Raw genomic sequence first — 27,800 nt, 5'->3', positions numbered from 1 at the left:
CACACACACATACATTGACACACACACACACACACACACACACACACACACATGCACGCACACACACATACACAATACTCCAGACATCACAAACACTCACATTCAAGTACCTCATAAAAAGACAGAAGCAAAAGAATGTGCAAAACACATAACACTAACTCGTCCGGTTTGCATTTTGAGAACACACTTGTTTTCCGATACTTTGTAAAAAGACCTGCGCGCGCCTTGCAATATCGTGATGTCGCTACAATAGACGTGCAAACAATACGAACGATTGAGGAAGTTAGATGCACACATGCAGGTAGGTACGTGTGCATGCTAAGTCAGTTGAGTCTCTGGCCTTGGCACGATACAGCTAGGTGGTTATGCTGGCGAACTTCTTCTCGCTTTGAGGTAGGAACACGTTCATACAGTTTTAAATAAGTTGTTGAATGATACGTATAGGAATGTTGTACAGCTATTTATTCGCCCCCCCCCCCCCCCCCCTCCCACCACCAAAGATTTAGATAATGAACTGTCCTGTTTAAGATCTTTTTAAGTTTAAAATAAGTATGTGATTAAGGTATGATATGCTGCTCATGGTACAAGAAAAACAAATACTAATAAATAAACATTGCTTGAAAAACGAGGTAGCTAGGTATATTCCTGCTGGAGGGCCATTGGTTGACTTTAGGAAAAGAAATTCTTTGAAACAAAATAAATTGTAAACCAGCACTGGGATCTGCCTCAAACTTTGGCACCTATTGCCGCATTCATTTTTTGCTTAGCATGCAAAGTCCCGATTTTTTAACCTGAAACCCTGAATTAATATGAATATTTGTTTAGTTCTTTCGGAAAAGTTACGTAATACAACACGCTTATTATACACATTCGCAAAAGTAAACACCGATTTAGGTCAGCCTCTTGATCATCACTTCTGAAATTTCCAAAGCAAATCATTGAGAACTTGAGCACATATGGGTCTTTGGGTGGAAGACCCCCTCAAAAATGGCCGCAAAACGTGCCTTTTTGGGCCTCGGAAACGGTTGACACCTACCGCCTTTGACAAAAGGCTACATAAAGACTAGAGAAGTCAGGTGCATAAAACAAAATGTTCTGAACAGGAAATTGAATGACCTTTCCAATGGTTGTCACAAGTGTTTGGTTTGTGCATATTCTGATTTTTTGCAGATTTTAAAATACGGGGCTATGGTTTTTGTCAGGTCGATTTTAGGGGTGACCTTGTTTGACAGGCTGTCACGGGATGCCTATACAAAGTACCATCAATCGGACAAATGATATGTACAGCTGACATAATTACCTTTTCGAGCATATAAAGTTTAACTAAAATGAATTGCGTTTTAATGCTTTTCATAGCGTGCGAAAATTGTTGCAATAATATTTTGGCCAAGTTTACATAGCAACTTACATAGCGCGTGTACGAAGAACATTGTTCAGGATGATTAGTATTATTTTGTTAAAAGGGTTGAGTGTTATTTTTAGTCATTGTCGTTCAATCCTGGTAAATTTTGAGTATTATGACCAAACCAAGGTTAATTACAAACCTTAGAGAAGCTTCAGTGACACCTCTTACTGACCTCTATTGTCAGCACGTGAATGCACACTTCTCACATCTGTCAAGGTTTGATTCACTGCTTTCCTCGGTCAGGTTCTGTCCAATGAGCGTGACAGTTTTAAGAAGCACTAGAGTTCACACGAATATGTATTAATATGTGACGTTAAGCGTCGGGCTCTTTTCGGGTATAAGTGTGACTGTTTTTCTATTGTTTTGTGAAGAATTACGTGTACAGTAAAACCACAAAGTCTAGAAACAGGAAATTTTAACAGAAGATAGTGCTAATCGTCCAAAACAACTTTTCTTCTCCAGCACTATATAAAAGTTGCTTTGAATTATATTAGATAATTTTGTTTAAGCTCCCACGACTGGCCCCTCAGCCAGATCATAGCAAATCTCATTATTTGTTTAAAGTTTAATTTTGGCCAATTACTGCCCACCTTCATTCTACATAATTATGAACGAACAAACTGTGTTGACGAGAATCGAAATATCTTATAACTGACGCCTGACTTAACATCATTGAAATTTGCACCAAACAATATCATAGTGTTGTAGGGCCTATACGAAAATAATTCTTCACTCTATATTTCTTTATTTGACGCATTTTGTTTTAGAAATGTCTTATTTGAGCAGTTGAAGTGTCGTAAACAAGGAGTCAGTGAACCAAATGCCAATATGAAAATTATCCGACCTGTTAATAACTTTCTCCGTCAGATTTCAACCTCTTATGCATTTTGCAGTTTGTGTGACTTAAGGTGACGACAGGCGATAGCGTGTTTACGATGGCAGTGTCAAGTACTCAGTTATTGCACAATACATTTTGCATATGATATGCTTTCCAAAAGCGCTTTGAAATGAAACGTGGCTGTTGGTGTGTTCTTATTTGTGCAACCCGGAACTTCGTTACCTGAGAATGCGAGACCTAGTGTAGTGCATTTGGCAGAGTTTCAGATACGCGCAGAAGCTTTACGAAAAACAACAAAGAGCTTCTGTTACATTCTATTCTCCTTTTTGCTTGCGGATCTTATTTTTAACCTGTTCACAAAAAGGTTCCCACTCTGCACATGAAGTAGGCAGGGTGTAGATGCCTGACATGTGTCATAGTAGCAAGAAACGCTCATTTAATGTAAAAGCCCAGGCAGATCTGTAGTGGTGCAAAATATTGCTTACAAGGGAAGCAAAGTATACCGTTACATTAACGAGATTGCACAAATAATTTCCTTTTTCTATTTCACAGATCACACAGTAAAAGGCATAGCCCTGTTCGTGCAAGTAAATTCATTGTTTTGAGTAAGGACATTATTTCAAAAATCAACAGTATGACTGCTTCCTGCGCAGTGAAGGGATTTAATTTAATGATCTGATGTCTACGTAAAAATATATTGGCTAGAAAAGCAAAATGCTCATATGACTTAATTCGAAATAAGTTACATATGTCAGAGTAAATCATGTGCTGCTCTAGTTTCTAGAACATTGAAGACATGAAAATGTCTTCTTTAAGACATACACTCTAAATACCCCCCTGTGGCGGAAGTCAATGTTGTTTGGTATTCGGTCTGTCGACAATCTCCTTGCTGCTTTCATACGATTGCAAAAAAACCGAAATGGTTCACTTCTGTTCACTTGCTACTTTCAGTCCACTTACCTGCAAGGGTGAAGTCCCAAGAAATGTGTTCCCATATTGCTATTCTATTACTATGCTCCAGTTTTATCCTTTCACATGCATGTTGTGTGTGTTTGTTTTGTTTTGTTATGTTGGAGGTTTTTGTTTGTTTGTTGTTGAATTTTTGCTTGATGCATAGACAGCCAACAACAAAAAGCGGTGTTTCTAATTGACAGACATAGCCCTGAAGAATTCCTACATCACATTACGTCAGTCATGCCATCACCGTTATCTATTTGCATGAAACAATCGTCTCGATGTTTTGCTCTGTTATAAATATTTGCATGAGTTCAATGAGTATTATGTCCGGTGAGCATCGCGAATTTTGTCTGCACTTATTACCTATTATTTTGTTGCCTGATATATGATTATAACTTTATTTTAATTCTATTTTTCAGCTGTCAATTCCCCTGTGTTTTGCTTCCACAATGAGGTACCGGTTAAGCTTGTTCTGTCCAGTGCTGTTCCTGTTTATTCTTAGCATAGCGACCGAGACTTGTTTCAACCCACGGTAAGCTATTATGTACCAGTGTATTGGACCTATCGAATCTACTGAATTATATATAGAGAGAGAGAGATAGCAGGGGTAAAAGAGAGAGAGAGAGAAAGAAAGAGAGAGAGAGAGAGAGAGAGAGAGAGAGAGAGAGAGAGAGAGAGAGAGAGAGATAGAGAGAAACGACAAAAAGTGTCATTTTGAAATGTCGCTCTCCACCAAAAGCATGTGAAGCCAAATGGAGCCAAATCCTTTTCTCAAGCATTTAATACTAAAAGAAACAATCGGTATAATTTGCTGCTTTTTGTTTTGTTTTACCCTTTTGTTGAATTTATTTGTTTTTCTCGTTTAGGCCGGCAAATGCATCTTATCAAGCAGACTCTCTTGGTGAGAAGTTCATACGTGTGTGTGTGTGTGTATGTCTGTGTGTGTGCATGTGTGTGTGGGCGTGCGTGCGTACGTGCGTGCGTTTGTGCGTGCGTACGTGTGTGTGTTTGTGTACGTGTGTGTTTGTGTATGTGTGTGTTTGCGTGCGTTTGTGTTTCCACAAAATTATCTGGTTTTGTATGTGGAGGGGGGGTGCGGGTGTCTGTGTCTGTATTTCTCTGTCTGTTCCTGGGTGCCGATGATCTCTGCTCAGGTACAGTTGCACCTTTACTCTTACATTCTCGATGCGTTTGTATGAGGTTTAACCAAGAAAAAACTGTCGTTTCTAAAGTATTATTGCTTAATGGCTGAACTTTAAAATGTTTGAACCTATTTTAGTGTTACAGGGCAAAATTTGTCAACGTGTGTCCTTTACTGTGTGCAGTCTCATTTGAATCCCCAACCGATGTAAGCTGCTGCTTCGAAGGAGACCTTTGCCACTACAGTCAAGGTTGCGTTGACAGCGGTATGAGGAACTGGAGCACAAACAATGGCAGGTTTTCGTGTTCAGTTTTCCTGTCTTTGGTGGACTGGGTTGTGTTATTTAATCATCCGTCTGTCTGTCTGTCTGTGTCTTTTGTTTACCTTCCTCTCTCTCTCTCTTTGTTTGCCTTCTGTGCTCTCTCTCTCTCTCTCTCTCTCTCTCTCTCTCTCTCTTCTCTCTCTCTCTTCTCTCTCTCTTCTCTCTCTCTCTCTCTCTCTCTCTCTCTCTCTCTCTCTTCTCTCTTTCCATCTCTTTTTTGTGCCCAGCGTCCTTCTTTATTTCAGTCACAATCGAAGTAAACATAAACAATGTATTTTCGTATGCGTTAATGCGCTCGATTAATACCTATGGAACTTGCATGCTGTCTTCTCCTGAACAGTCACCAGCGTTTAGGTTTGGTTTGGGCCTGCATTTATTTTAAAGATTGTTACTAAAATGTTGCAGTGTTATTTAATTGATACTTATTTGTGGCTAATTCTAAGGCAACAGGTTTCAATGACAATTTCTTTTTTTTTGTTCACATCGAAGGCTATGCCAGTGTCAGTCAGAGCATTTTAGGTAAGGGAGCCAGCGTATATTCCGTTCTGGAGTCTCCATGGGTCAAATTGTCTAAGCCAACCTGTGTAGAGTTTACATACTCCAGAGGCACGCCGTATCAGCTCCAGGTGTTCCTTGTATTCAACAACATTGAACAGCCGTGCTTGATGGAAGACTCTCAAGGCGTCACTAACAATCAGAATCGTACTGCACGATTTCGCATCGATCCCATGACAGTAAAGGTATGATACAAAACATTCAGGTATGGTTAAGAAATATTGTATTAGGAATAATTATTCGTTTGCGTTCCTAGTTGGTTTGTGTGTGAGTGTGTGTGTGTGTGTGTGTGTATGTGTGTATGTGTGTGTGTGTGAGTGTGTGTGGGTGTGTGTGTGTGTGTGTGTATGTGCGTGTGTGTGTGTGTGTGTGTGTGTGTGTGTGTGTGTGTGTGCGTGTGTACGACTATAACTGTTAGAATAACATGCTGACAAGCAATTCTTGCTCAATTCTGTTTACCTGTCCGGCATAACCCGCCATTTACAATGATCGACTGAATTGCAGATTCAGTTCCGAGTACAGGGTGGAGGTGCTGAACCAAAAGTGTCACCTCCCAAACTTTACCCCATCAAAGTTCTTGAAGGCGGCTGTTCACAAAAGGGTAAAGTGACACTCATAGTTGTGGTCCTACGTTATACATTCTGTTTTGCAGAGGAAAAGGCCCGCAGTCACAGTTGTTTTGCCTTTCAAGTTAACATTGGGATTGTGTGATAATGCGGTCGGCGAACGGGTTGTACAGGCAGAGTAGAGTTTTCGAGTTGTTTTCAATTCAGTTGTCGCTTCGGCTGTCGTACGATTACATTGTTTTTTCTAACCGAGTTTATTGCACTTTAAGATTGTTACTGATTCAATCTGACATGATTAAGCCAAATGAAACAACGGTTACTTGCTCCATTTGGACACTTAGTAGATCGGGTATATTTATGATTAAAGGTGCAGCTGTATATAATTGGGAATGCAGCTGTACATGAGGCTATAATAGCCAAAATCAAATGTTAATGCACATGGCGCCACTGATGAAAACTAATTAAAAGTGCTCGTATACTAAAACCAGCGGCCCAAGTCAGGTAAAACAGAACGGAAACTGTAATTAACGCTGATCAAATCAAATACAGTTGTACAAGAAACTGCCGCTTATCAAATCGCAAACGTTTTATCAGAAAAAGTGAATGTACTCAAGGCAGCCGCGGACTAACTCTGGAAACAATTTTGAATCTACATACCACCACCCCTTTTTAAGTAAGACTCACAGAAATGCTGTATATCTGAAACTATTGAGAGTTTTTAATAAGACTTCATGTTATCCCAATATGCCATAGGACCTGTATATACCCATCGACCACTTTTTAAAAGTATACTGTTCTGAACAAACAAATAAAAGATGACGTAATTTGAACTCCACAGTCCAGCTGATATAGGTCTTGCACGACGAAATATGGATTCAAAAAAAGAATGTTACAGTGTTTATCCCTGATGGGACAACGTGGGTCGTGTACAACCCATACTTTTTATGCGTATTCGGATTGCAAGGGTCGTGTACGACCGTTACTTTTTACTTTGAATCCTTCTTTAAAAAGGATCATACACGACCCACATTATCCGGACTGCGTAGTTCAAAGCATGACTCGGTGAAGATAAAGCTGTCTCAAATGTATTCAGATGGAGAATTTACAGATTTTTGGGCAAAACCTCTGCAAATGTCCACCCAGTGTGGACAAGCATCAGTCTCCGCGACCTCGTCTAGCACAAGGCACACCACTGCCAGCAGCACAACATGTCCAACGGCTACTGTTGGCAACATAACATCTCCAGGTAATGATCGTTCTCTTGCTAATCTGTTGCATTATACTAATTTTCTTAACCGTAATTCATAATGAAAAATATGTCTAATCTCCAAAGAAGTCCCATACTTATAAATTCCGATACACATTATTGCAATAATAATAAGACTGTCTGGTCTTCAGTTGCAAGAGAAACGAACCCAACATGACGCGGGAACTTAGAATGCTGTCGCAGATTCAATCAGATATAATGTACTTGGACATTAAAGGTCAACTTAACGCTGACATGAATTTATTCAGATAGAGACTCTACAACATCTCCTGCACAACCTCAAAACACGTCCGACCCTGGTACGGAAGTATCAGTCACCACAACCACGTCTACGACAAGATACCAAAATATCAGTGACAGAACAAGTCCAACGTCGTCCACTGTTGGCGACACGACGTCTCCAGGTATTGGTCGTTCTCTGGATAAGTTGTAGTGTTGTTAAAATATGCTGTTTGTTGAACACTATCTCATGATCGCTGTATATAGTCATGCAAAAGCAAGACACACACAAACATTCAAAAACAAAACATGAGAAGCCGGAAAGCTAGGAAACACAGGACAACATTTAAAAGTGTCCGTATTGCCGAGTTGCTTTTAAACACACCATCAAATCACAACACAATTTAGGAAAAACTTGTTTTTCACTTAAAATATAGAACATTTCTGCATTTTTGCGAAAAGTCAAAAATGTACACATTAACTGAGACAAATGACTGATTTGTTCGTAAGCCACAGTGACGGATTTAGGGGGGGGGTAAGGGGACCCGCCCCCCCCCCCCCCCTTTCAGGGGAAAAGAGAGAGAGAGAGAGAAAGAGAGGGAGAGAGAGAGAGAGAGAGATGATTAAATTACAGTTTCTGAGCTCAGGTGGCCCTAGATTGCAGCATTTTGCTTCCTTGAAAAAATATAATTCCGGGGGGGCATGCCCCCGGACCCCCCTAGATCCGCCCTTGAGCCAGTCAAAGTAAATTGTGTTGCTATAGATAGACCATCAAAAGAAATGAAGATATTTTCACTTGACAAACAGCACTGTATTTTGGGATGAGAGGTGAGTTTTGAAGTGAGTTACGTTGCTCGGTAACTCGTCGTTCTTAAAATATCCAAAACAAGTACCTTCCAAAACCAGGAATAAAACAACTCGCGCAAACAGAAATTGATACATTGAGTCAATATGTCCAGCTCACAGAAAAAAACTGAACGCACTGCATTTTTCACAAAGACAATACTGAACAGCTTGGACGATACCCGAGGCCGAGAAAGCGTTCACGTGCAAAGCATAGGCTACATAACTCCGAGCTGTGGCCAGCTAATCGCTTGAAGTGGCAAGCCGGTATAGCGTAGTATCGCTTGTGCTTAACAGAAAAGCGCGATTTTCTTTATTCTTTTTAACTTTCTGAGCTTGTTTTCAATCCATTTTTAACCTTGCACTAATTAGTGTTTAAGTTTCAAACCTGAAACGCAAACCCATATTCCTGACTTAGTCAAAGATTGCTTGGCCTAAATCTAAACCAATTTCATTAAAAATTGGAGGCAAGACTGTGCCGTCTCAACTTTCACCAAAAGCCGGCTATGACATCATCAAAGAAATAATATATAAAAAATAATGTTTTAAAGTCTAGGGATCTTATTTGGAATACACACACATGCACACCCACACTTGTACACACATACACACGCACGCACGTTTACGTCCTAATATAATTTGATTACACTACAATATCATAATTATTTAACTTTCTGAAGGAATACTTATATCTATTTTTGGACATGGCAAATTGTGAACACTTTAAAACAACGCTTTCATATCACTTAACATGCACATTTATCAGATTACGATCTCTCTTCTTGTGCCTTTTTTCAAAATGTGGATGATCATCTACTGATACGTTTTGCAGGACGGTGCAAACATGTCAGGGTCAGTTTGGACTTTTTTTTTTCTTTTTCTTTTTTATATGTGATAGTAGGGACCCGATCTGCTCGGCATTGTGTCAATATTTGGTAAAAAAATCGATCGGATGTTCCAGGAAATATTTTCATGCGAATCGAGAAACTTTAGCCCACGTAAACGTCATGTTATTTCGCTATTTTCAGCCATATCGGAAAGACGCGTTACAGTTTAAAAGAAACACATCATTACAACCAGGGATTTACACCACTTCCAACATAGGTCCTGTGATTGTAACTGATTGAACAGATACGTCATTGATTCCAGGATCGACGACACCTCTATTGACATTACTAACTATACAATTTTAAGACCCGACAGCAACCAGTCTAGTCATACTGGACTTGTGCTATACGTACATGACAGTATTGTGAAAATCACAAGAAGGAGAACTAGCTGATTTAGAGTCAGAGAATGTGGAGTGCATCTGGACGGAGATACAACACTCTAAATCTCCTTCTGTGTTTGTGGGGTATATATATAAAAATCCAGCCTCTTCATTTGCATGGATTGACGATTTTGTGCGCATGATGAACAAAGTTAATAACTGTAATTCTAACATTCTCCTCTTAGGTGATTTTAATTATGATTTAAATAAACCGCAACATGCATGGTCTTCTACTACATCACTGTTTGGTCTTCAGCAATTAATAAAAGATCCAACAAGAGTAACCAGTACTAGTGCAACGTTAATTGATCATAATTATTTAAACAAACAATGTGTGTTATGTTTCTAAAGTGTTTGTATCTTATGAAAGTATAAGTGACCATAGTCCTATTTTTTTGCACTTGGTCTTTTAAATTACCAAAACGTCCGCCTAAGGGCCATACAACAATTGAGTACAGATCCTTTAAAAATTTCAATGAGACGGATTTTTTGCGAGACATTGCGTTTGTGCCCTTTCATCTTATTTGCAATCATAATTGTCCAAATAGTGCCTTTTCTGCTTTGTATGAGGCATTTCTGCCAATTATTGATAAACATGCACCGTTACACAAAAAGAGGGTTAAACACCCCACACTTCCCCCGTGGTTAAATGAAGACATTATAAACGCTATGGCTCTTCGCGATTTATATAAAGAGAACAAATTATAAACTGATTACAAGAAACAAAGAAATAAGGACGTAGACCTCGTGCGCGGGGCCAAAAGGCATTATTTTAAATTAATAAACTTGTTTCTGAGAAGAAAGATACCGCTTCCTTATGGAGAGCAATAAACGAAGTAACTGCAAAATCAAAAACCCGACAACATTCAACCTCGGTTAGTATTTCACCCAGTGCCTTTAATGATTATTTTTTTTTTATCTCTTCCTAGTAAGCTGTTGGAATCTACCTATAGGGAAAATGACAAAAGCGAGTATGAATGCCCACAGTTTCTTAAATTATTCTGCCAGGCCAATTTAAAAGAAGTTAAACCTGTTAACATCCCACTCATTGCAGTCCACGAAGTCGGGCGATTAATAACTGACTTGAGTAATACAAAGTCAATGGGACCCGATAACATACCCGCTTTCTTACTCAATTAGCGTTACCCTTTCTTGTTGACTCAATTACGTATGCTTATAACTTATGTATTGACCGAAATGTGTTTCCAGAAATATTTAAAACCGCAAAAATAACTCCACTCCCCAAAACAAAAGACTTAACCGACATAAACAATTTTAGGCCAATTTCGCTATTGTCTGTTTTGTCAAAACCATTAGAAAAACATGTACACAAGTGCTTGCTTCTGCACATGGAAAGCCGTGGTCTTTTCGCTTCATCCCAATCAGGATTTCGCCCCAAACATTCGTGTCACACAGCTCTCGTTAAACTATGCGATACATGGCTCTCTGCCATTAACCATTCGGAAACAGTCGGCGCCGTCTTCCTTGATTTTAAGAAAGCGTTTGATATTGTTGATCACACTATTCTGTTTAAGAAATTATCTTGTTATTTAGGCAACGCATCCTACTTACCTTTTTTTCGTTCTTATTTAGCGAACAGAACGCAGTTTGTCTCCCTTAATGGTAACCGTTCTGCGATAGTACGGGTAAAGTACGGCGTCCCACAAGGATCAGTTTTGGGCCCACTTTTATTTTGCATTTATATTAACGATCTACCACTCTATATATCAGACAAGACGGTTATTAATGACCTTTTTGCAGACGACTCGTCTCTTTACACGTCCGGTAAAAGTTTACAGTCTATTGAAACCTCTCTTCAAACGAGTTTGAACAACATATTTGATTGGTGTAAACAAAACTCAATGATTATACACCCAGGCAAAACTAAATGCATGGTGATCACAACACGACAGAAACACCAACTCGCTCCTCTGAATCTTCATCTCAGTTTAAATGAGTCACCCATTGAGCAAGTAACCAGCCATCGTGTTCTCGGGGTCACAATAGACGCTGAATTAAAGTGGCAGTCCCACCTCAACCGTGTTACCAAAACCTTATCTAAAAATGTGTTCCTTCTCTCCAAATTAAAGCATTATGCTGATACCTCAGCACTCAAGTTGTTTTATTTTGGTCATATTTTACCTCATCTGAATTATGGATCTACACTTTGAGATGGTTGTAGCGACGTCCACTTGAAAAAAATAAAATCTCTTCGCCGTCGCGCAGCTAAACTTATCATGCCGGGTCCGCAAACATCAACAGATCAAAAGCTTAGCAGCCTTAATTTGTTATCACTTAAAGATCAGTTATTATTTAATAAAGCGATTTTTATGTTTAAGGTACAAATAAACGAGACCCCACAGTACATGCGATCATTATTTCAGAAAGCATATGGCTCAAACAAATTAATTTCCCCACTACCCCGTATTGATTTATATAAAACCAGTTTAGCGTTTTCGGGCTCAACAATTTGGAATTCGCTACCATGTGAGATAAAGGGGTCAAGCACGATTAAACACTTCAAATCGCAGCTTCGCAAGTATCTGTTGTCACGAACAGTTACATTCTGAAGCTGTTTCTGTTTTATTTAATCACCCGAAGCAAGAATGCATTGATATCACTAACCTCTATACATGTTGTTCTGCCAAAATGATAATGATGATAATGATGTTGACGATGATAATGATGATGATGAGGTTGTTGTTGTGTGTGTGTGTGTATATGTGTGTGTGTGTGTGTGTGTGTGTGTGTGTGTGTGTGTGTGTGTTTTGAACGGGAAATTATATCCATTTCTACCTTCAACCAGGTCTTCAAAATTGGATCAAATTGTGCATAAGGGATAACTATTATCAACTGATTGTTAACCTGTTACCTTTCAGTAACGTCATTTGATGGCGACATTGATAACAACGCTGCTGCCATTGCTGGAGTTGTTACTGTTGCTGTCGTCGTTGTGTTCATCTTCATCATCATCATTATCGTCGTCATTTTCCGCAGGAGAAAACGCAAGCAAAGGTTAGACATCAAACCGACTGAGGCTCACTTCTACTAGTTATTCATTTGATATTGTGTTATAAATAATTACTATTGGGCTACCCAAACATGTTTAATTTGTACCTTGAACACTAAGCTCCACTGTATTTCGTTGTTTTCTTTGTTGTAAGATTTATTTTTTAATGCTTGTGTTAAAAGGGAAGGGTCTGGCTCTGGTGAAATTCGACCACCTGCCAGAACTCAGACTCTGGGATTGAACTCAGAGTCTGGGACTCAGACTCTCAGACTCTGTGTGATGCCGGTCACACAACGCACAGACAACAGTTCCACAGCACATGCGCAGGGGATGTCTGGTCAGTATAATACATTTCATATTGTGTCACTTTAAATTATAATTGCAGCTGACTGATCTGAATTTGACTGGTGATTTGTATTACTGAAACTGTTATGACAGGATAAAGACATTTAGTACAAAACGGAAGCTTTTATGTATGTTGTTAATTTGTCCGATTTTTATTTATCTCGTGAGGTTGGGCCGCTTGATGGGGGGTGGGGGGATTATACTGAGAGAAATCAGAATCTGTATTTGAATTGGTTTAGGACTCACAGTCTGTGAAAAGGTCGTTCGGTTCCGTTAGAACAGACATTGCAATTCGTACATGACGACAAATGCTTGTCAATGGAGCTTTGGTAATTCAGGGAGGACAGCTAATGAGTATAATACTTTGCACAGACTCTGCAAATCCTAGTACGTTTTGTTGTAATGATTATTATTAATATTAATCCGCAGGCCGCAGAGATCCCTCGAGATCTTCAGACGCTTCCAACTACTATCTCACACCCCTCAACGTGTATGATGGTTTGACCAATCGAAACCTCGAAGAACACGCGTATGCTGATACATGTATGACCAATCAGAACAACACTTACGAAGTCTTGTCGCAGGACAGGGGAGATAACAGACCTTACGATTCGCTAGCTGCCCGAATTACTGCGGAACTGACAGAGCAGGGAGCAAGCGCGTGTTCCGAATACTACAACACAGTGAGTCCGCTAGGGTGGGGTTCTTCATCTTCAAAGCAAGCTCCTGCTACTTCAAATGGTTCAGATTATCAGAATATTTAGAGACGTGGAAAAGTCAAGGACCGTCAGAGTCCGGGTCTAAACGCGATTGTTTAATATGTGTTTATGAAATTTATCGGCAACCCGAGTCTGTTGACTCAGCAAAGAAAAGATCTGATTGCTATTCACCAATCGCTTTTTTCACAGCTGTGTTCAGTGTAAAAAAACATTGAAAAAAATGAAAGTGTTGAAAGAAAGATAGACCTGAATTGGATTTTAATTTAATCAGGATACAGATATATGGGCGAATCCAGAGGGGGATTTCCGGGGTTTCCCCAGGAGCTTCGCGCCCTTAACTGAACGCTTCGCATCCTCGATCTGCTCCTAAAAGAAATGTGGAACCCCCCCTCCCCCCCCCCCCCCTCCTCTTAAAAATGATGTGATCCGCCCCTAAAATATAAGGCTGGGTCTTTTCTTAAAATCTGCCTTTGAGAGATATAGAAAAAATATGTGTTAAGCATTGCTGGCAAATTCTAAAATTGGTTTGCCAAACATATCATTTGTTATATACTTCTTCTTCTTCTTCTTCTTCTGCGTTCGTGGGCTGAAACTCCCACGTATACACTCGTGTTTTTGCACGAGAGGATTTTTACGTGTATGACCGTTTTGACCCCGCCATTTAGGCAGCCATACGCCGCTTTCGGAGGAAGCATGCTGGGTATTTTCGTGTTTCTATAACCCACAGAACTCTGACATGGATTACAGGATCTTTTCCGTGCGCACTTGGTCTTGTGCTTGCGTGTGCCCACGAAGGGGGATAAGCCACTAGCAGGTCTGCACATAAGTTGACCTGGGAGATCGGAAAAATCTCCACACTTAACCCACCAGGCGGCCGCGGCCGGGATTCGAACTCACGACCTTCCGATTAAGAGGCCGACGTCTTACCACCCCGCCACAGCGACCGTCTGTTATATACTTACATAAATGTTGATACCACGTATTTTTACTTATTTTGCTCAAGAAGTTCCTTTATTAACGAAAGCGTGATTTTTGTATTTGTTATATACGGTGAATTTATATAGAGCTGTAATTTTGTTGATTTTGTAAATGTTGTGAATGATCGTTTTTTTAACATGTAAATATTGTGAATTTTCGTAAAACTATTTTATAAACATTGTAAGCATTGTAAATGTTCACAGAATTGTTTTGAAAATAATATTATTTATGTTTTGCACACAAACATTCTTTATTATATAAATATATATTGCGACTTATTCGAATTCTTGTAGAATTATTTGTAAGAACAAAACGAATGAGCCAATAAGTGTATATTATGGAGGACTTGACAAGAAATAATCACAGCTAGTAATAGTTCATTCGTTTACAACTCTGTGTGCGCGCGTGTGTGTGCGTGCGTGTGTGTGCGTGTGTGTGTGTGTGTGTTTGTGTGTGTGTGTGTGTGTGTGTGTGTGTGTGTGTGTGTGTGTGTGTGTGTGTGTGTGTGTGTGTGTGTGTTCTAGATTCTAATACGGAGAAAGTTACCTACCTGTGAGGAGGTTAACTGCCTATTGGGGACTGTCTATGTAAGAAAACATATCACACGACATGTAACACAATTTGGATAGAGACAAACACGAGCAAAACAAGACATTTTCACAGTCACAGAGTAAACTTTGCACGTTGCAAGAGGCATTAAGCAAAAATCCGCCTATTTTAAAGGGTTAATTACGCGGCATCTGAGTCTACCTTTGATTTTTATTTTTATTGACACATCTGATTACTAAAAGTTTTACAGTAGTAAAAGCATTCTCTGTACCACAATCAAAAAAGAAATACTCATTCCCTAAAGACTGCTGAACACCATGCATTTTTCATGTAACCACCGTTTTGCCCAAAATTCGCACAAAATTGCTAAAATAAGGGCCTGAAAGCAACAAAAAAAACAAACTAAAATGGTAACCCTATTCTTTTTTTTACATTAAATGAATGTGAATAGTGTCTATATCTTGCCCAGAAAATATTAGAGCACTCGCATATTCCTTATAATACCTATGATTTTTATTCCAAAAAGTAGGGGGTAGGGGTATAAAAGATGCTGCCACTCGAAAAAAAGCACGTTGACCTACAGTTTTCTTGTGTTTATTTTGAAGGTAAGATATCAAATATCCTGCTGCAAGAAAATCAGAGTGCTGTCATATTTTCTTTTGTCATTATGGTTGTTTGAACAACAAGATTCGCTGATTTTTGTAATTATTTCAACACAGGATGTCGTTATCGGTTTGAGTTTACTTTAATTTTTTGTGTCAATTGACATATTTTGTTACTAAAAAGCATATTCTACCTACCACAATACAAAAAAGTACCCATTCACTAATGACTGCTGAACACCATGCATATCATATAACCACTGTTTTGGTCAAAATGTTCAGAAACTGCCGAAAAGAGGGCCTCATAGCAAAAAAACTAAAACGTTGTCCCTACTTTTTTTTACACTAAATTAATGTGGATGGTGTCTATATCTTGCCCAGAAAATATTAGAGCACTGTCATATTTTTGGTCAAATGCCGCGTATCCCTTTAAATCGCTTGTCTGACTTTGAGGAATGCCTTAATGTTAGACTTTTTCTCTGACAAACGAGTCTAACAAACGAGTCCAGACCCTAGACGTCTATTCCCGTTGCAAAACTCCTTTAGGAGACCAATAGTAACCAAACCATCTGTAGTGATTTTCCCCAAACGATAGTGAACTTGGCCAACACAAGATATTTGTTGTACTTAAAACGTACCGTCGGTTGTGAGTTTCCCCAAACGATAGGGAACTTGGCTACTACAGAATATCCGTTCAACTGGAAGAGAAGACCTGCCGTCTTGGCAAAGAAAAAAGGTCCAACTGGAAACTGACAGCAGAGTAGATTTCTTTTACGAGCTTAAACACCTGCTTGAGTATGTTTGGTTTGAATATTCACACAAGGATGCAGATGGTTTGGAAATTATTACTATTTGTTCATATCTACTAAAAAGAAGCTAGATTTAAACATTCTTGCCTACGTAGAACGTCACATGAGCACACCAACTGAGTTGTAAAAACATCAACCCCGGTGGTATGTTGTACCGGTCTTGTCAAAACTAATTAATTAAACAGGAGTATTATTTCGAAAAACAGCTACATCTTTTTGCAAACACGAAGGCACAATCTCAACCACCACCACCACGAACAACAACAACAACAACAACAACAACAGCAACAACAACAAAGAACAAGAAAATGACCGGAGCATGACACACACGAAGCATTCGAGGACAGTGACTATCGTCATCAAGTGTTTGTACAACGAGAAATGTGGACATGTCCATCATCACAAACAATTATCATTAAAGTACTATTCAAGTGCTATATTCTAACTTTAAATAATCCTTTTGTTCAAGATTTTACGATTCACCTCCAGGGAAAACATTCATTTACAGCCAATACAGAGTTTTAGTAATAAAATAGTGAGCTCCTACTCTCTAAAATGTGAATGGTTTTCTTGACACAAAACATCGTTTTCAAAAGAGGCAACGAAGTGTAATTTGCTTGTACGAAATAGGAAGAGCAGGATAACTTGTGAGACGTTTCTATTCACAGATTTTGGCTTCTGTGAGCGTCGTTTTTAAACAACAATTTTCCTCGCTGTTTCGTCTTGAATTTCATGTCCTGTATTCTGTATTCAGTTACGAAAAAAAGGCGTGCTTTCCTTTGCAAGTCGCTGCCCTACACGCCACCAGGCGTGAAAGGCAGTAAGATGTTTCCTTTGCAAGGTTTTACAAAGTTTATTTTGATCAGGTCGTGTCCTTCACAAACACCAAACCCCACCACACACAAATACGCACACATACACACACACGCACGAACGCACGAATGCACGCACGCACGTACACACACACACACGAACACACACACACAGACACACACACACACACATACATTGACACACACACACACACACACACACACACACACACATGCACGCACACACACGTACACAATACTCCAGACTGACATCACAAACACTCACATTCAAGTACCTCATAAAAAGACAGAAGCAAAAGAATGTGCAAAACACATAACACTAACTCGTCCGGTTTGCATTTTGAGAACACACTTGTTTTCCGATACTTTGTAAAAAGACCTGCGCGCGCCTTGCAATATCGTGATGTCGCTACAATAGACGTGCAAACAATACGAACGATTGAGGAAGTTAACTGCACACATGCAGGTAAGTACGACACCGTGTGCATGTTAAGTCAGTTGAGTCTCTAGCCTTGGCACAATACAGCTGTGTGGATATATGCTGGCGTACTTCTTCTCGCTTTGAGGTAGGAACACGTTCATACAGTTTTAAATAAGTTGTTGAATGATACGTATAGGAATGTTGTACAGCTATTTATTCGCCCCCCCCCCCCCCCTCCCACCACCAAAGATTTAGATAATGAACTGTCCTGTTTAAGATCTTTTTAAGTTTAAAATAAGTATGTGATTAAGGTATGATATGCTGCTCATGGTACAAGAAAAACAAATACTAATAAATAAACATTGCTTGAAAAACGAGGTAGCTAGGTATATTCCTGCTGGAGGGCCATTGGTTGACTTTAGGAAAAGAAATTCTTTGAAACAAAATAAATTGTAAACCAGCACTGGGATCTGCCTCAAACTTTGGCACCTATTGCCGCATTCATTTTTTGCTTAGCATGCAAAGTCCCGATTTTTTAACCTGAAACCCTGAATTAATATGAATATTTGTTTAGTTCTTTCGGAAAAGTTACGTAATACAACACGCTTATTATACACATTCGCAAAAGTAAACACCGATTTAGGTCAGCCTCTTGATCATCACTTCTGAAATTTCCAAAGCAAATCATTGAGAACTTGAGCAGATATGGGTCTTTGGGTGGAAGACCCCCTAAAAAATGGCCGCAAAACGTGCCTTTTTGGGCCTCGGAAACGGTTGACACCTACCGCCTTTGACAAAAGGCTACATAAAGACTAGAGAAATCAGGTGCATTAAACAAAATATTCTGAACAGGAAATTAAATGACCTTTCCAATGGTTGTCACAAGTGTTTGGTTTGTGCATATTCTGATTTTTTTTGCAGATTTTAAAATACGGGGCTATGGTTTTTGTCAGGTCGATTTTAGGGGTGACCTTGTTTGACAGGCTGCCACGGGATGCCTATACAAAGTACCATCAATCGGACAAATGATATGTACAGCTGACATAATTACCTTTTCGAGCATATAAAGTTTAACTAAAATGAATTGCGTTTTAATGCTTTTCATAGCGTGCGAAAATTGTTGCAATAATATTTTGGCCAAGTTTACATAGCAACTTACATAGCGCGTGTACGAAGAACATTGTTCAGGATGATTAGTATTATTTTGTTAAAAGGGTTGAGTGTTATTTTTAGTCATTGTCGTTCAATCCTGGTAAATTTTGAGTATTATGACCAAACCAAGGTTAATTACAAACCTTAGAGAAGCTTCAGTGACACCTCTTACTGACCTCTATTGTCAGCACGTGAATGCACACTTCTCACATCTGTCAAGGTTTGATTCACTGCTTTCCTCGGTCAGGTTCTGTCCAATGAGCGTGACAGTTTTAAGAAGCACTAGAGTTCACACGAATATGTATTAATATGTGACGTTAAGCGTCGGGCTCTTTTCGGGTATAAGTGTGACTGTTTTTCTATTGTTTTGTGAAGAATTACGTGTACAGTAAAACCACAAAGTCTAGAAACAGGAAATTTTAACAGAAGATAGTGCTAATCGTCCAAAACAACTTTTCTTCTCCAGCACTATATAAAAGTTGCTTTGAATTAGATAATTTTGTTTAAGCTCCCACGACTGGCCGCTCAGCCAGATCATAGCAAATCTCATTATTTGTTTAAAGTTTAATTTTGGCCAATTACTGCCCACCTTCATTCTACATAATTATGAACGAACAAACTGTGTTGACGAGAATCGAAATATCTTATAACTGACGCCTGACTTAACATCATTGAAATTTGCACCAAACAATATCATAGTGTTGTAGGGCCAATACAAAAATAATTCTTCACTCTATATTTCTTTATTTGACGCATTTTGTCTTAGAAATGTCTTATTTGAGCAGTTGAAGTGTCGTAAACAAGGAATCAGTGAACCAAATGTCAATATGAAAATCATCCGACCTGTTAATAACTTTCCCCGTCAGATTTCAACCTCTTATGCATTTTGCAGTTTGTGTGACTTAAGGTGACGACATGCAATACCGTGTTTACGATGGCAGTGTCAAGTACTCAGCTATTGCACTATACATTTTGTATATGATATGCTTTCCAAAAGCGCTTTGAAATGAAACGTGGCTGTTGGTGTGTTCTTATTTGTGCAACCAGGAACTTCGTTACCTGAGAATGCGAGACCTAGTGTAGTGCATTTGGCAGAGTTTCAGATACGCGCAGAAGCTTTACGAAAAACAACAAAGAGCTTCTGTTACATTCTATTCTCCTTTTTGCTTGCGGATCTTATTTTTAACCTGTTCACAAAAAGGTTCCCACTCTGCACATGAAGTAGGCAGGGTGTAGATGTCTGACATGTGTCATAGCAGCAAGAAACGCTCATTTAATGTAAAAGGGTGTAGATGTCTGACACGTGTCAACGTAGCAAGAAACGCTCATTTAATGTAAAAGCCCAGGCAGATCTGTAGTGGTGCAAAATATTGCTTACAAGGGAAGCAAAGTATACCGTTACATTAAAGGCACAGTAAGCCTCCCGTAAACCATCACAGAGCTCCCCGAGCGTCTACATAGAGTATAAGCATACTTCCATTTGAACGCTCACCGAACGGGAACATCCTGGCTGCTTTCTGTCGAGCGTGAGAAATTTTCAAAGAATTTATTTTCGTGGACTTGGTCCTTAACAACAATGGCGCCTCGTTTTGGTGCTGGACGGCTGTTATGAATACCGGAATTCACGCCCGGACAGTAAGCCTCCCGTAAACCATCACAGATACTGTCAGGCTTTTACACACAGTACAAACACCCTTCCATTTGAACGCTCACCAAACGGGAACATCCTAGGTGCCCTACGTAAAGAGCAAGCAATCTTTTAAGAATTGATTTTGCAGATTGTCTCGAACACTTTTTGGACCCATCATTCTATCGATGTAAACTGGCGATAGCCGTGAATCGATGATTATCAAAATGTTTTTGGACCGTGGTGCGTTTTTGCGCAAGACCTAACTTTTAAAATCTAAATAATAAATTGACAGCTTGTTACACAAACATTCTTTAATCATAAAAGAATTCTTTTTTCATCAAGACAAGATCAGTACAATTCGAAGTTGTGAAAGTTTGAAAAAAGAAAAGCCCGGAAGCAGGGTCACGCAAGGGTCGTAGCAGACGACGGTTTATCAGTGCATATCGCCGTTCCTCTCAACAGTCAAAAGCCATCGCTAGAGTTCTTGTGAACCACAGCCGTTTGTTTTGTGCATAAAAACGTGCTATTGTAAATAAGCTCACATCGAGTCGCATTCAAATGACTAACTGACGACTACATTGTGAAAAAGGGAAACTGGATCACACGGATTCACGATGGCTCAAAGGTAAGATAAACAACGCAAAAATACATTCTTTGAAAATTGCTCGCTCTTTAAGGAGGGCACCTAGGATGTTCTCAATCGGTGAGTGTTTAAATGAAAGGGTGATTGCACTGTGTATAAAAGCCTGACCGTATCTGTGATGGTTTACGGGAGGCTTACTAACTGTGCCTTTAACGAGATTGCACAAATAATTTCCTTTTCTATTTCACAGATCACACAGTATAAAATAAAGCATAGCCCTATTCGTGCAAGTAAATTCATTGTTTTGAGTAAGGACATTATTCCAAAAATCAACAGTATGGCTGCTTCCTGCGCAGTGAAGGGATTTAATTTAATGGTCTGATGTCTACGTAAAAATATATTGGCTAGAAAAGCAAAATGCTCATATGACTTAATTCGAAATAAGTTACACTAGTGATACCCGTGCTACGCACGGGATTTTCTTCTTTATAAATTACAGAATTAATTGTGAATAAGCAACAACAACGTGTTAAATGTTTGATGGCATCATACAAAACAAAATGCCATACATTTATTGGGAGAAAATAGTGTGCACCGTGCAGTGTGCAACAGTTTTACACATCAGCAAATAGGAAAAAGTAACAGTTGGTGCTGTGAACAATAAAACGCCTATCAAATGTTCATATAATTGGGAAAGGATAAAACAGCGTTCATGTGTGCCCTTTTATGAGATTTCAGTCAATGTGGACAGTCTGAGAATTCAGCCAGTGTGACAAAATGATTTTGTCACGCTTCAATTAAGATGCATGCTAGTTAAAATGTACAAAAACAATATGTAACACCAATTATATAATTGGGAAAGAAATCTTGTCGCAGTTCGCCGACAGCTCGAATCACCCACAATGAAATGTTTGTACGATCGACTGCACTTAAATTAGCGGCTACATTGACATAAGTGAAGTACATAAATGTGCAAAAAAATGTGCCCATAGAACAATATTTTTACACATCACCATACATGTCTTGAGCTGTCTTGAGATAGGAAAAAAACAACCAGCGTTAAATGGAACAAAATGTTTACACTTTGGCAAACATGTGAATAAAAAGTAGTTAAAATGTGAAGTTGGTTCTGCGAACAACAACATGTTTACATATGCATTGTGCACATAGAAGCAAAATGTTTACAAATCACCATGCATATGTATAGAGAAAAACACTCTCACACAACGCTAAATGTGCAAATGAACTGTGTGCACATCGTCATGCTTACAATTGGGAGCTGGATAAAAAGACAGCACTAATGATCGCAATGAAGAACACTCCAATAGTTGCACATCAGTACACCCGTACTTGCAAAAAGTACAGCAAAAGTACAGTTTGTTCACACACACACACACACACACACACACACACACACACACACACACACACACACACACACACACACACACAGTAGCAAACTCAAAGGGATTGAGAAAATGCAATCATGTGCAAAATGAACAAAATATCAATGTATATGTAACAACTAAAACCACACACAACACACTGAACTAAAGTTGCAAAGGTGTGTACAAAGAGAATAAAAACAAATATTTACACATCACCAACTTAGGTTTGAAATGATCTGAATGCAAACATAGTTGCACATCCAGTCACTCTGTGAGGCAAGTACCCTGACTTTGACAACAAAAGCTATCTTTCCAGACCATCATCAACCAATTTTCAGATGCAGAACACATGTAATGAGCGCTTTTGCTGCTAGCCCTGCTTACCTCCCCTGGCGCGAGCGCTAGAGGACACGGGGGGGGGGGGGGGGGGGGGGTGGGGGGGTAATCGTTTCTTTGCGATGTGTAAATCGGTACTTTTCTATTTTATTCTGCAGCTTAGGTAATTGCGCATAGTCTTCATTGTTTTTTTAAATGTGTGGTGTCGAGATATGTCCGAATCATATGCTACCCATCTTTTACACATGGCGCAGTTACCTAAGCTGCAGAAATTAAATAGAAAAGTACCGATTTACACATCGCAAAGAAGCAATTTTTAACCCGTGTCCTCTAGCGTTCGCGCCAGGTAGGTAAGACGCTTCTCTCCCTTGGGCCCAGGGAGGTGACCAATGCTAGCAGCAAAACCGCTCATTGTAAAAAGTACATCAATAGTTTGTTCACACACTGTAGCAGCTAAATTGGGTGTGGGTTGTGGATCATGGTGTTACACATCAGCAAATAGGAATGAAAAAGTAACCCATTGGTAAATATACAGTGGGTTCTGTCGTTAAATGATGCCCTTTTATGAGATTTCAGTCAATGTGGACAGTCTGAGAATTCAGTCAATGTGACAAAATGATTTTGTCACGCTTCAATTAAGAAGCATGCTAGTTAAAATGTGTAAAAACAATATGTAACACCAATTATAGAATTGGGAAAGAAATCTTGTCGCAGTTCGCGTCACCCACAATGAAGAGTGGACAAAGTTGTCGATACCTGATCACTAACTGCAGCGGAAGAGAGTGGACATCCCCCGATCTGTCGCCTTGTCTGCGGAAGCGAATGGCGTCTTCCTATGTGAAGAAAATGAGCAATTTTTGCCAGGAAAGACCCTTTTGTCAATCGTGGGATCTTAAACGTGCACGCCCAATGTAGTGTACATGGGGGGGGGGGGTGGGGTGGGGTGGGGGGTGTCTGACACAAAAGAAAGTCTGCACACAAAGTTGACTCCGTGAAATAAATTTCCGCCGAACCTGGGATCGAACTCACGCTGACAGCGGCCGACTGAATACAAATCCAGCGCTCTACCAACAGAGCTATGTCTCCAAATTTGCAGGACGTGCACTTGCAATGACCCAAATAAATTAAAAATGCTGACATTTGTAGAACCTGCATTTGCTATCAATTCATTGGTACTTAGTCGCTATGGTGAAAATCTGAAAGAACAAACTAAAACCATACTCAGAACATTTGTGAAACAAAATACTTTTCCAACTCAAGGGAAGTAATCAAAATCACACTCACTAAACCCAGAACGTGCACATGCAATCACCCAAATAAATGAAAAATGCTGAAATTTTTAGAACCTGCATTTGCTATGACCCAAATTAATGAAAAAATGCTGTAGTTTGGAGCACAATCATTCGTCAATTAATTGGGATTTACCTGTCAAGGGTGCACAAAGTTGTCGATGCCTGATCACTAACTGCAGCGGAAGAGAGTGGACATCCCCCGATCTGTCGCCTTGTCTGCGGAAGCGAATGGCGTCTTCCTATGTGAAGAAAATGAGGAAAAAGAATATATAGATTGTACACAGGTGTATGGGTAAAATTGAACTTGAGCGTGTTAAATTCATAGCTCATAATTCAATCAATCAATCAATGAGGCTTATATCGCGCATATTCCGTGGGGACAGTTCTAGGCGCTCTGCAGTGATGCCGTGTGAAATGAAATTTTATACGGCCAGTAGATTGCAGCCATTTCGGCGCATATTTACCTTTCACGGCCTATTATTCCAAGTCACACGGGTATAGGTAGACAATTATTAACTGTGCCTAAGCAATTTTTGCCAGGAAACACCCTTTTGTCAATCGTGGGATCTTAAACGTGCACGCCCATTGTAGTGTACACGGGGGGGGGGGGGGGTGTCTGACACCGAAGAGAGTCTGCACACAAAGTTGACTCCGTGAAATAAATTTCCGCCGAACCTGGGATCGAACTCACGCTGACAGCGGCCGACTGAATACAAATCCAGCGCGCTACCAACTGAGCTATGTCTCCAAATTTGCAGGACGTGCCCTTGCAATCACCCAAATAAATTAAAAATGCTGACATTTGTAGAACCTGCATTTGCTATCAATTCATTGGTACTTAGTCGCTATGGTGAAAATCTGAAAGAACAAACTAAAACCATACTCAGAACATTTGTGAAACAAAATACTTTCCCAACTCAAGGGAAGTAATCAAAATCACACTCACTAAACCCAGAACGTGCACTTGCAATCACCCAAATAAATTAAAAATGCTGAAATTTTTAGAACCTGCATTTGCTATGACCCAAATTAATGAAAAATGCTGAAGTTTGGAGCACAATCATTCGTCAATTAATTGGGATTTACCTGTCAAGGGTGCACAAAGTTGTCGATGCCTGATCACTAACTGCAGCGGAAGAGAGTGGACATCCCCCGATCTGTCGCCTTGTCTGCGGAAGCGAATGACGTCTTCCTATGTGAAGAAAATGAGGAAAAAGAATATATAGATTGTACACAGGTGTATGGGTAAAATTGAACTTGAGCGTGTTAAATTCATAGCTCATAATTCAATCAATCAATCAATGAGGCTTATATCGCGCATATTCCGTGGGTACAGTTCTAGGCGCTCTGCAGTGATGCCGTGTGAGATGAAATTTTATACGGCCAGTAGATTGCAGCCATTTCGGCGCATATTTACCTTTCACGGCCTATTATTCCAAGTCACACGGGTATAGGTAGACAATTATTAACTGTGCCTAAGCAATTTTTGCCAGGAAAGACCCTTTTGTCAATCGTGGGATCTTAAACGTGCACACCCAATGTAGTGTACACGGGGTGGGGGGGGGGGGTTGGGGGGTAGGGGGGTTTCTGGCACCGAAGAGAGTCTGCACACAAACTTGACTCTGTGAAATAAATTTCCCCCGAACCTGGGATCGAACTCACGCTGACAGCGGCCGACTGAATACAGATCCAGCGTGCTACCAACTGAGCTATGTCTCCAAATTTGCAGAACGTGCACTTGCAATCACCCAAATAAATTAAAAATGCTGACATTTGTAGAACCTGCATTTGCTATCAATTCATTGGTACTTAGTCGCTATGGTGAAAATCTGAAAGAACAAACAAAAACCATACTCAGAACATTTGTGAAACAAAATACTTTTCCAACTCAAGGGAAGTAATCAAAATCACACTCACTAAACCACCTTGAAGGAGTACACCAAAAACGAAATGAACAAATATGTACGATTTCCAACAATTGAAAGGTTTTAGGCAGCCACTCTTCTGCAAAATCTTGTTAGAGCGTCTTTGCTATTAAATAAACTATTCTCAACGAAAAAGAGATCTACAATGATGTCAAACTGCCCACAGTCAGTTGCTGACGTAACCCCACACGTGGCACGGCTTCGAGTCACGAACTCTAAATGCAAATGAAAGGCATCAAAACCAATCTAAATCATAGTCATGGTCATATAAAACCTAGAATATAATCATACTGAGTTGTTATCCTCATATATAAAGAATAAAATTGCTTACTTGTTGTGATTTTACGGGTTTACCAAGTTTTGACAGAGCTGCCAGCTCTCGGTGCCGGTTCGGCAGACACGTTCGAAAGCGAGGTCGGAACGTTACAATTTGGGGATCGTAGCACAATAGGAACAAAACGAAAGTAAAGATAAATTCTGGTTACAGTACACTGTGGCAGAATGGTTTCGGAACACTTTAAGAAGGAGACTGACTTACCTGTCGAGCTTGTCGATGCCGCTTGTAGTGGCGTCCCGATAAGCTTATTCGGTCTGAGCATAGATGTGTATTGACATGGTCTGAGCCAATGGGACACCCGGTTCTTTAACAGCCAATGGGGAGGCCTTCCGGTCGAGTCGTCTGCTAGAAAATGTCGCGTCAGAATGCCGGAAAAAGCCATTTGGCTTCGGAATCGGCTATTCTAACCGGGCGCATCGTGTCCGCCGCAAAATGTTTCTAGATACCCCAGAGATCGGGGCCCAAATCGGCCGGGTTTGGGAGGAGATAGCGATGCAAGGTCCCAAAACGGTCGCGTATTATAATATAGATGATATCAGAGTAAATCATGTGTTGTTCTAGTTCCTGGAAATTTGAAGACATGATAATTTCTTCTTTAAGGCACACACTCTAGATACTCCCCTGTGTCGGAAGTCAATGTTGTTTGGCATTCGGTCTGTCAACAATCTCCTTGCTGCTTTCATACGATTGCACAAAGACCGAAATGGTTCACTTCTGTTCACTTGTTACTTTTAGTCCAATTACCTGCAAGGTTGAAGTCCCAAGAAATGTGTTCCCATATTGCTATTCTATTACAATGCTCCAGTTTTATCCTTTCACATACATGTTGTGTGTGTTTGTTTTGTTTTGTTATGTTGGAGGTTTTTGTTTGTTTGTTGTTGAATTTTTGCTTGATGCATAGACAGCCAACAACAAAAAGCGGTGTTTCTAATTGACAGACGTAGCCCCGAAGAATTCCTACATCACATTACGTCAGTCATGCCATCAACGTTATCTATTTGCATGAAACAATCGTCTCGATGTTTTGCTCTGTTTTAAATATTTGCATATGACTCTTATGGCACCTCCCTACTAGCAGATGTTCAATGAGTATTATGTCCGGTGAGCATCGCGAGTTTTGTCTGCACTTATTACCTACAATTTTGTTGCCTGATATATGATTATAACTTTATTTTAATTCTATTTTTCAGCTGTCAATTCCTCTGTGTTTTGCTTCCACAATGAGGTACCGGTTAAGCTTGTTCTGTCCAGTGCTGTTCCTGTTTATTCTTAGCATAGCGACCGAGACTTGTTTCAACCCACGGTAAGCTATAAGTACCAGTGTATTGGACCTATCGAATCTACTGAATTAGAGAGAGAGAGAGAGCAGGGGTAAGAAAGAGAGAGAGAGAGAGAGAGAGAGAGACAGACAGAGACAGAGACAAAGACAGAAAGAGAGAGAGAGAGCAGGGGTAAGAGAGAGAGAGATACACAGAGAGAGAGAGAGACACACACAGAGAGAGAGCAGG

The 27,800-nt window shown here is 39.8% G+C and overlaps 3 protein-coding genes and 1 long non-coding RNA gene across 6 annotated transcripts in view; 2 read left to right on the top strand and 2 right to left on the bottom strand.

The window, feature by feature from the left end:
* Positions 1 to 27,800, bottom strand: part of LOC138971029 (uncharacterized) — a 417,720-nt gene that overhangs the window by 59,932 nt on the left and 329,988 nt on the right. The window lies entirely within an intron of this gene.
* The window catches only part of LOC138971020 (uncharacterized), a 34,305-nt gene continuing 9,787 nt past the window's right edge, over positions 3,283 to 27,800 (top strand). The window contains exons 1-4 of one of the 2 annotated variants that reach the window (XM_070343618.1): positions 3,283 to 3,732; positions 4,067 to 4,101; positions 4,526 to 4,633; positions 5,153 to 5,403. In XM_070343618.1, coding sequence (XP_070199719.1) covers positions 3,650 to 3,732; positions 4,067 to 4,101; positions 4,526 to 4,633; positions 5,153 to 5,403 — 477 coding nt within the window. In that variant the 5' untranslated portion in view covers positions 3,283 to 3,649. Of the gene's footprint in view, positions 3,733 to 4,066; positions 4,102 to 4,525; positions 4,634 to 5,152; positions 5,404 to 17,488; positions 17,795 to 27,482; positions 27,596 to 27,800 lie in introns of those variants that run through there. The other variant, XM_070343619.1, reaches the window with a different exon arrangement.
* LOC138971019 (uncharacterized) lies at positions 12,249 to 13,617 on the top strand. The gene is made up of 3 exons (XM_070343617.1): positions 12,249 to 12,398; positions 12,576 to 12,730; positions 13,168 to 13,617. The coding sequence occupies exons 2-3, from the start codon at positions 12,673 to 12,675 to the stop codon at positions 13,500 to 13,502; spliced, it is 393 nt and encodes a 130-aa protein (XP_070199718.1). The 5' UTR covers positions 12,249 to 12,398; positions 12,576 to 12,672; the 3' UTR covers positions 13,503 to 13,617.
* LOC138970320 (uncharacterized) lies at positions 22,869 to 25,385 on the bottom strand. Its single transcript, XR_011456886.1, has 3 exons — positions 25,117 to 25,385; positions 24,164 to 24,269; positions 22,869 to 23,571 (listed from the first exon to the last, which is right to left on the bottom strand). It is a non-coding gene; the product is annotated as an uncharacterized lncRNA (long non-coding RNA).

The sequence above is a fragment of the Littorina saxatilis genome, linkage group LG7, assembly GCF_037325665.1.
Source record: "Littorina saxatilis isolate snail1 linkage group LG7, US_GU_Lsax_2.0, whole genome shotgun sequence".
In the NCBI taxonomy this organism is placed as follows: domain Eukaryota; kingdom Metazoa; phylum Mollusca; class Gastropoda; order Littorinimorpha; family Littorinidae; genus Littorina; species Littorina saxatilis.
This window is presented reverse-complemented; position numbering and strand designations above follow the sequence as displayed.

Coding starts and splice junctions, on each gene's coding strand:
- LOC138971019 (XM_070343617.1), top strand. CDS start 12,673: ATGCCGGTCACACAACGCACAGACAACAGTTCCACAGCACATGCGCAG. Junction 12,731..13,167: donor ACATGCGCAGGGGATGTCTG/GTCAGTATAATA, acceptor ATTAATCCGCAG/GCCGCAGAGATCCCTCGAGA.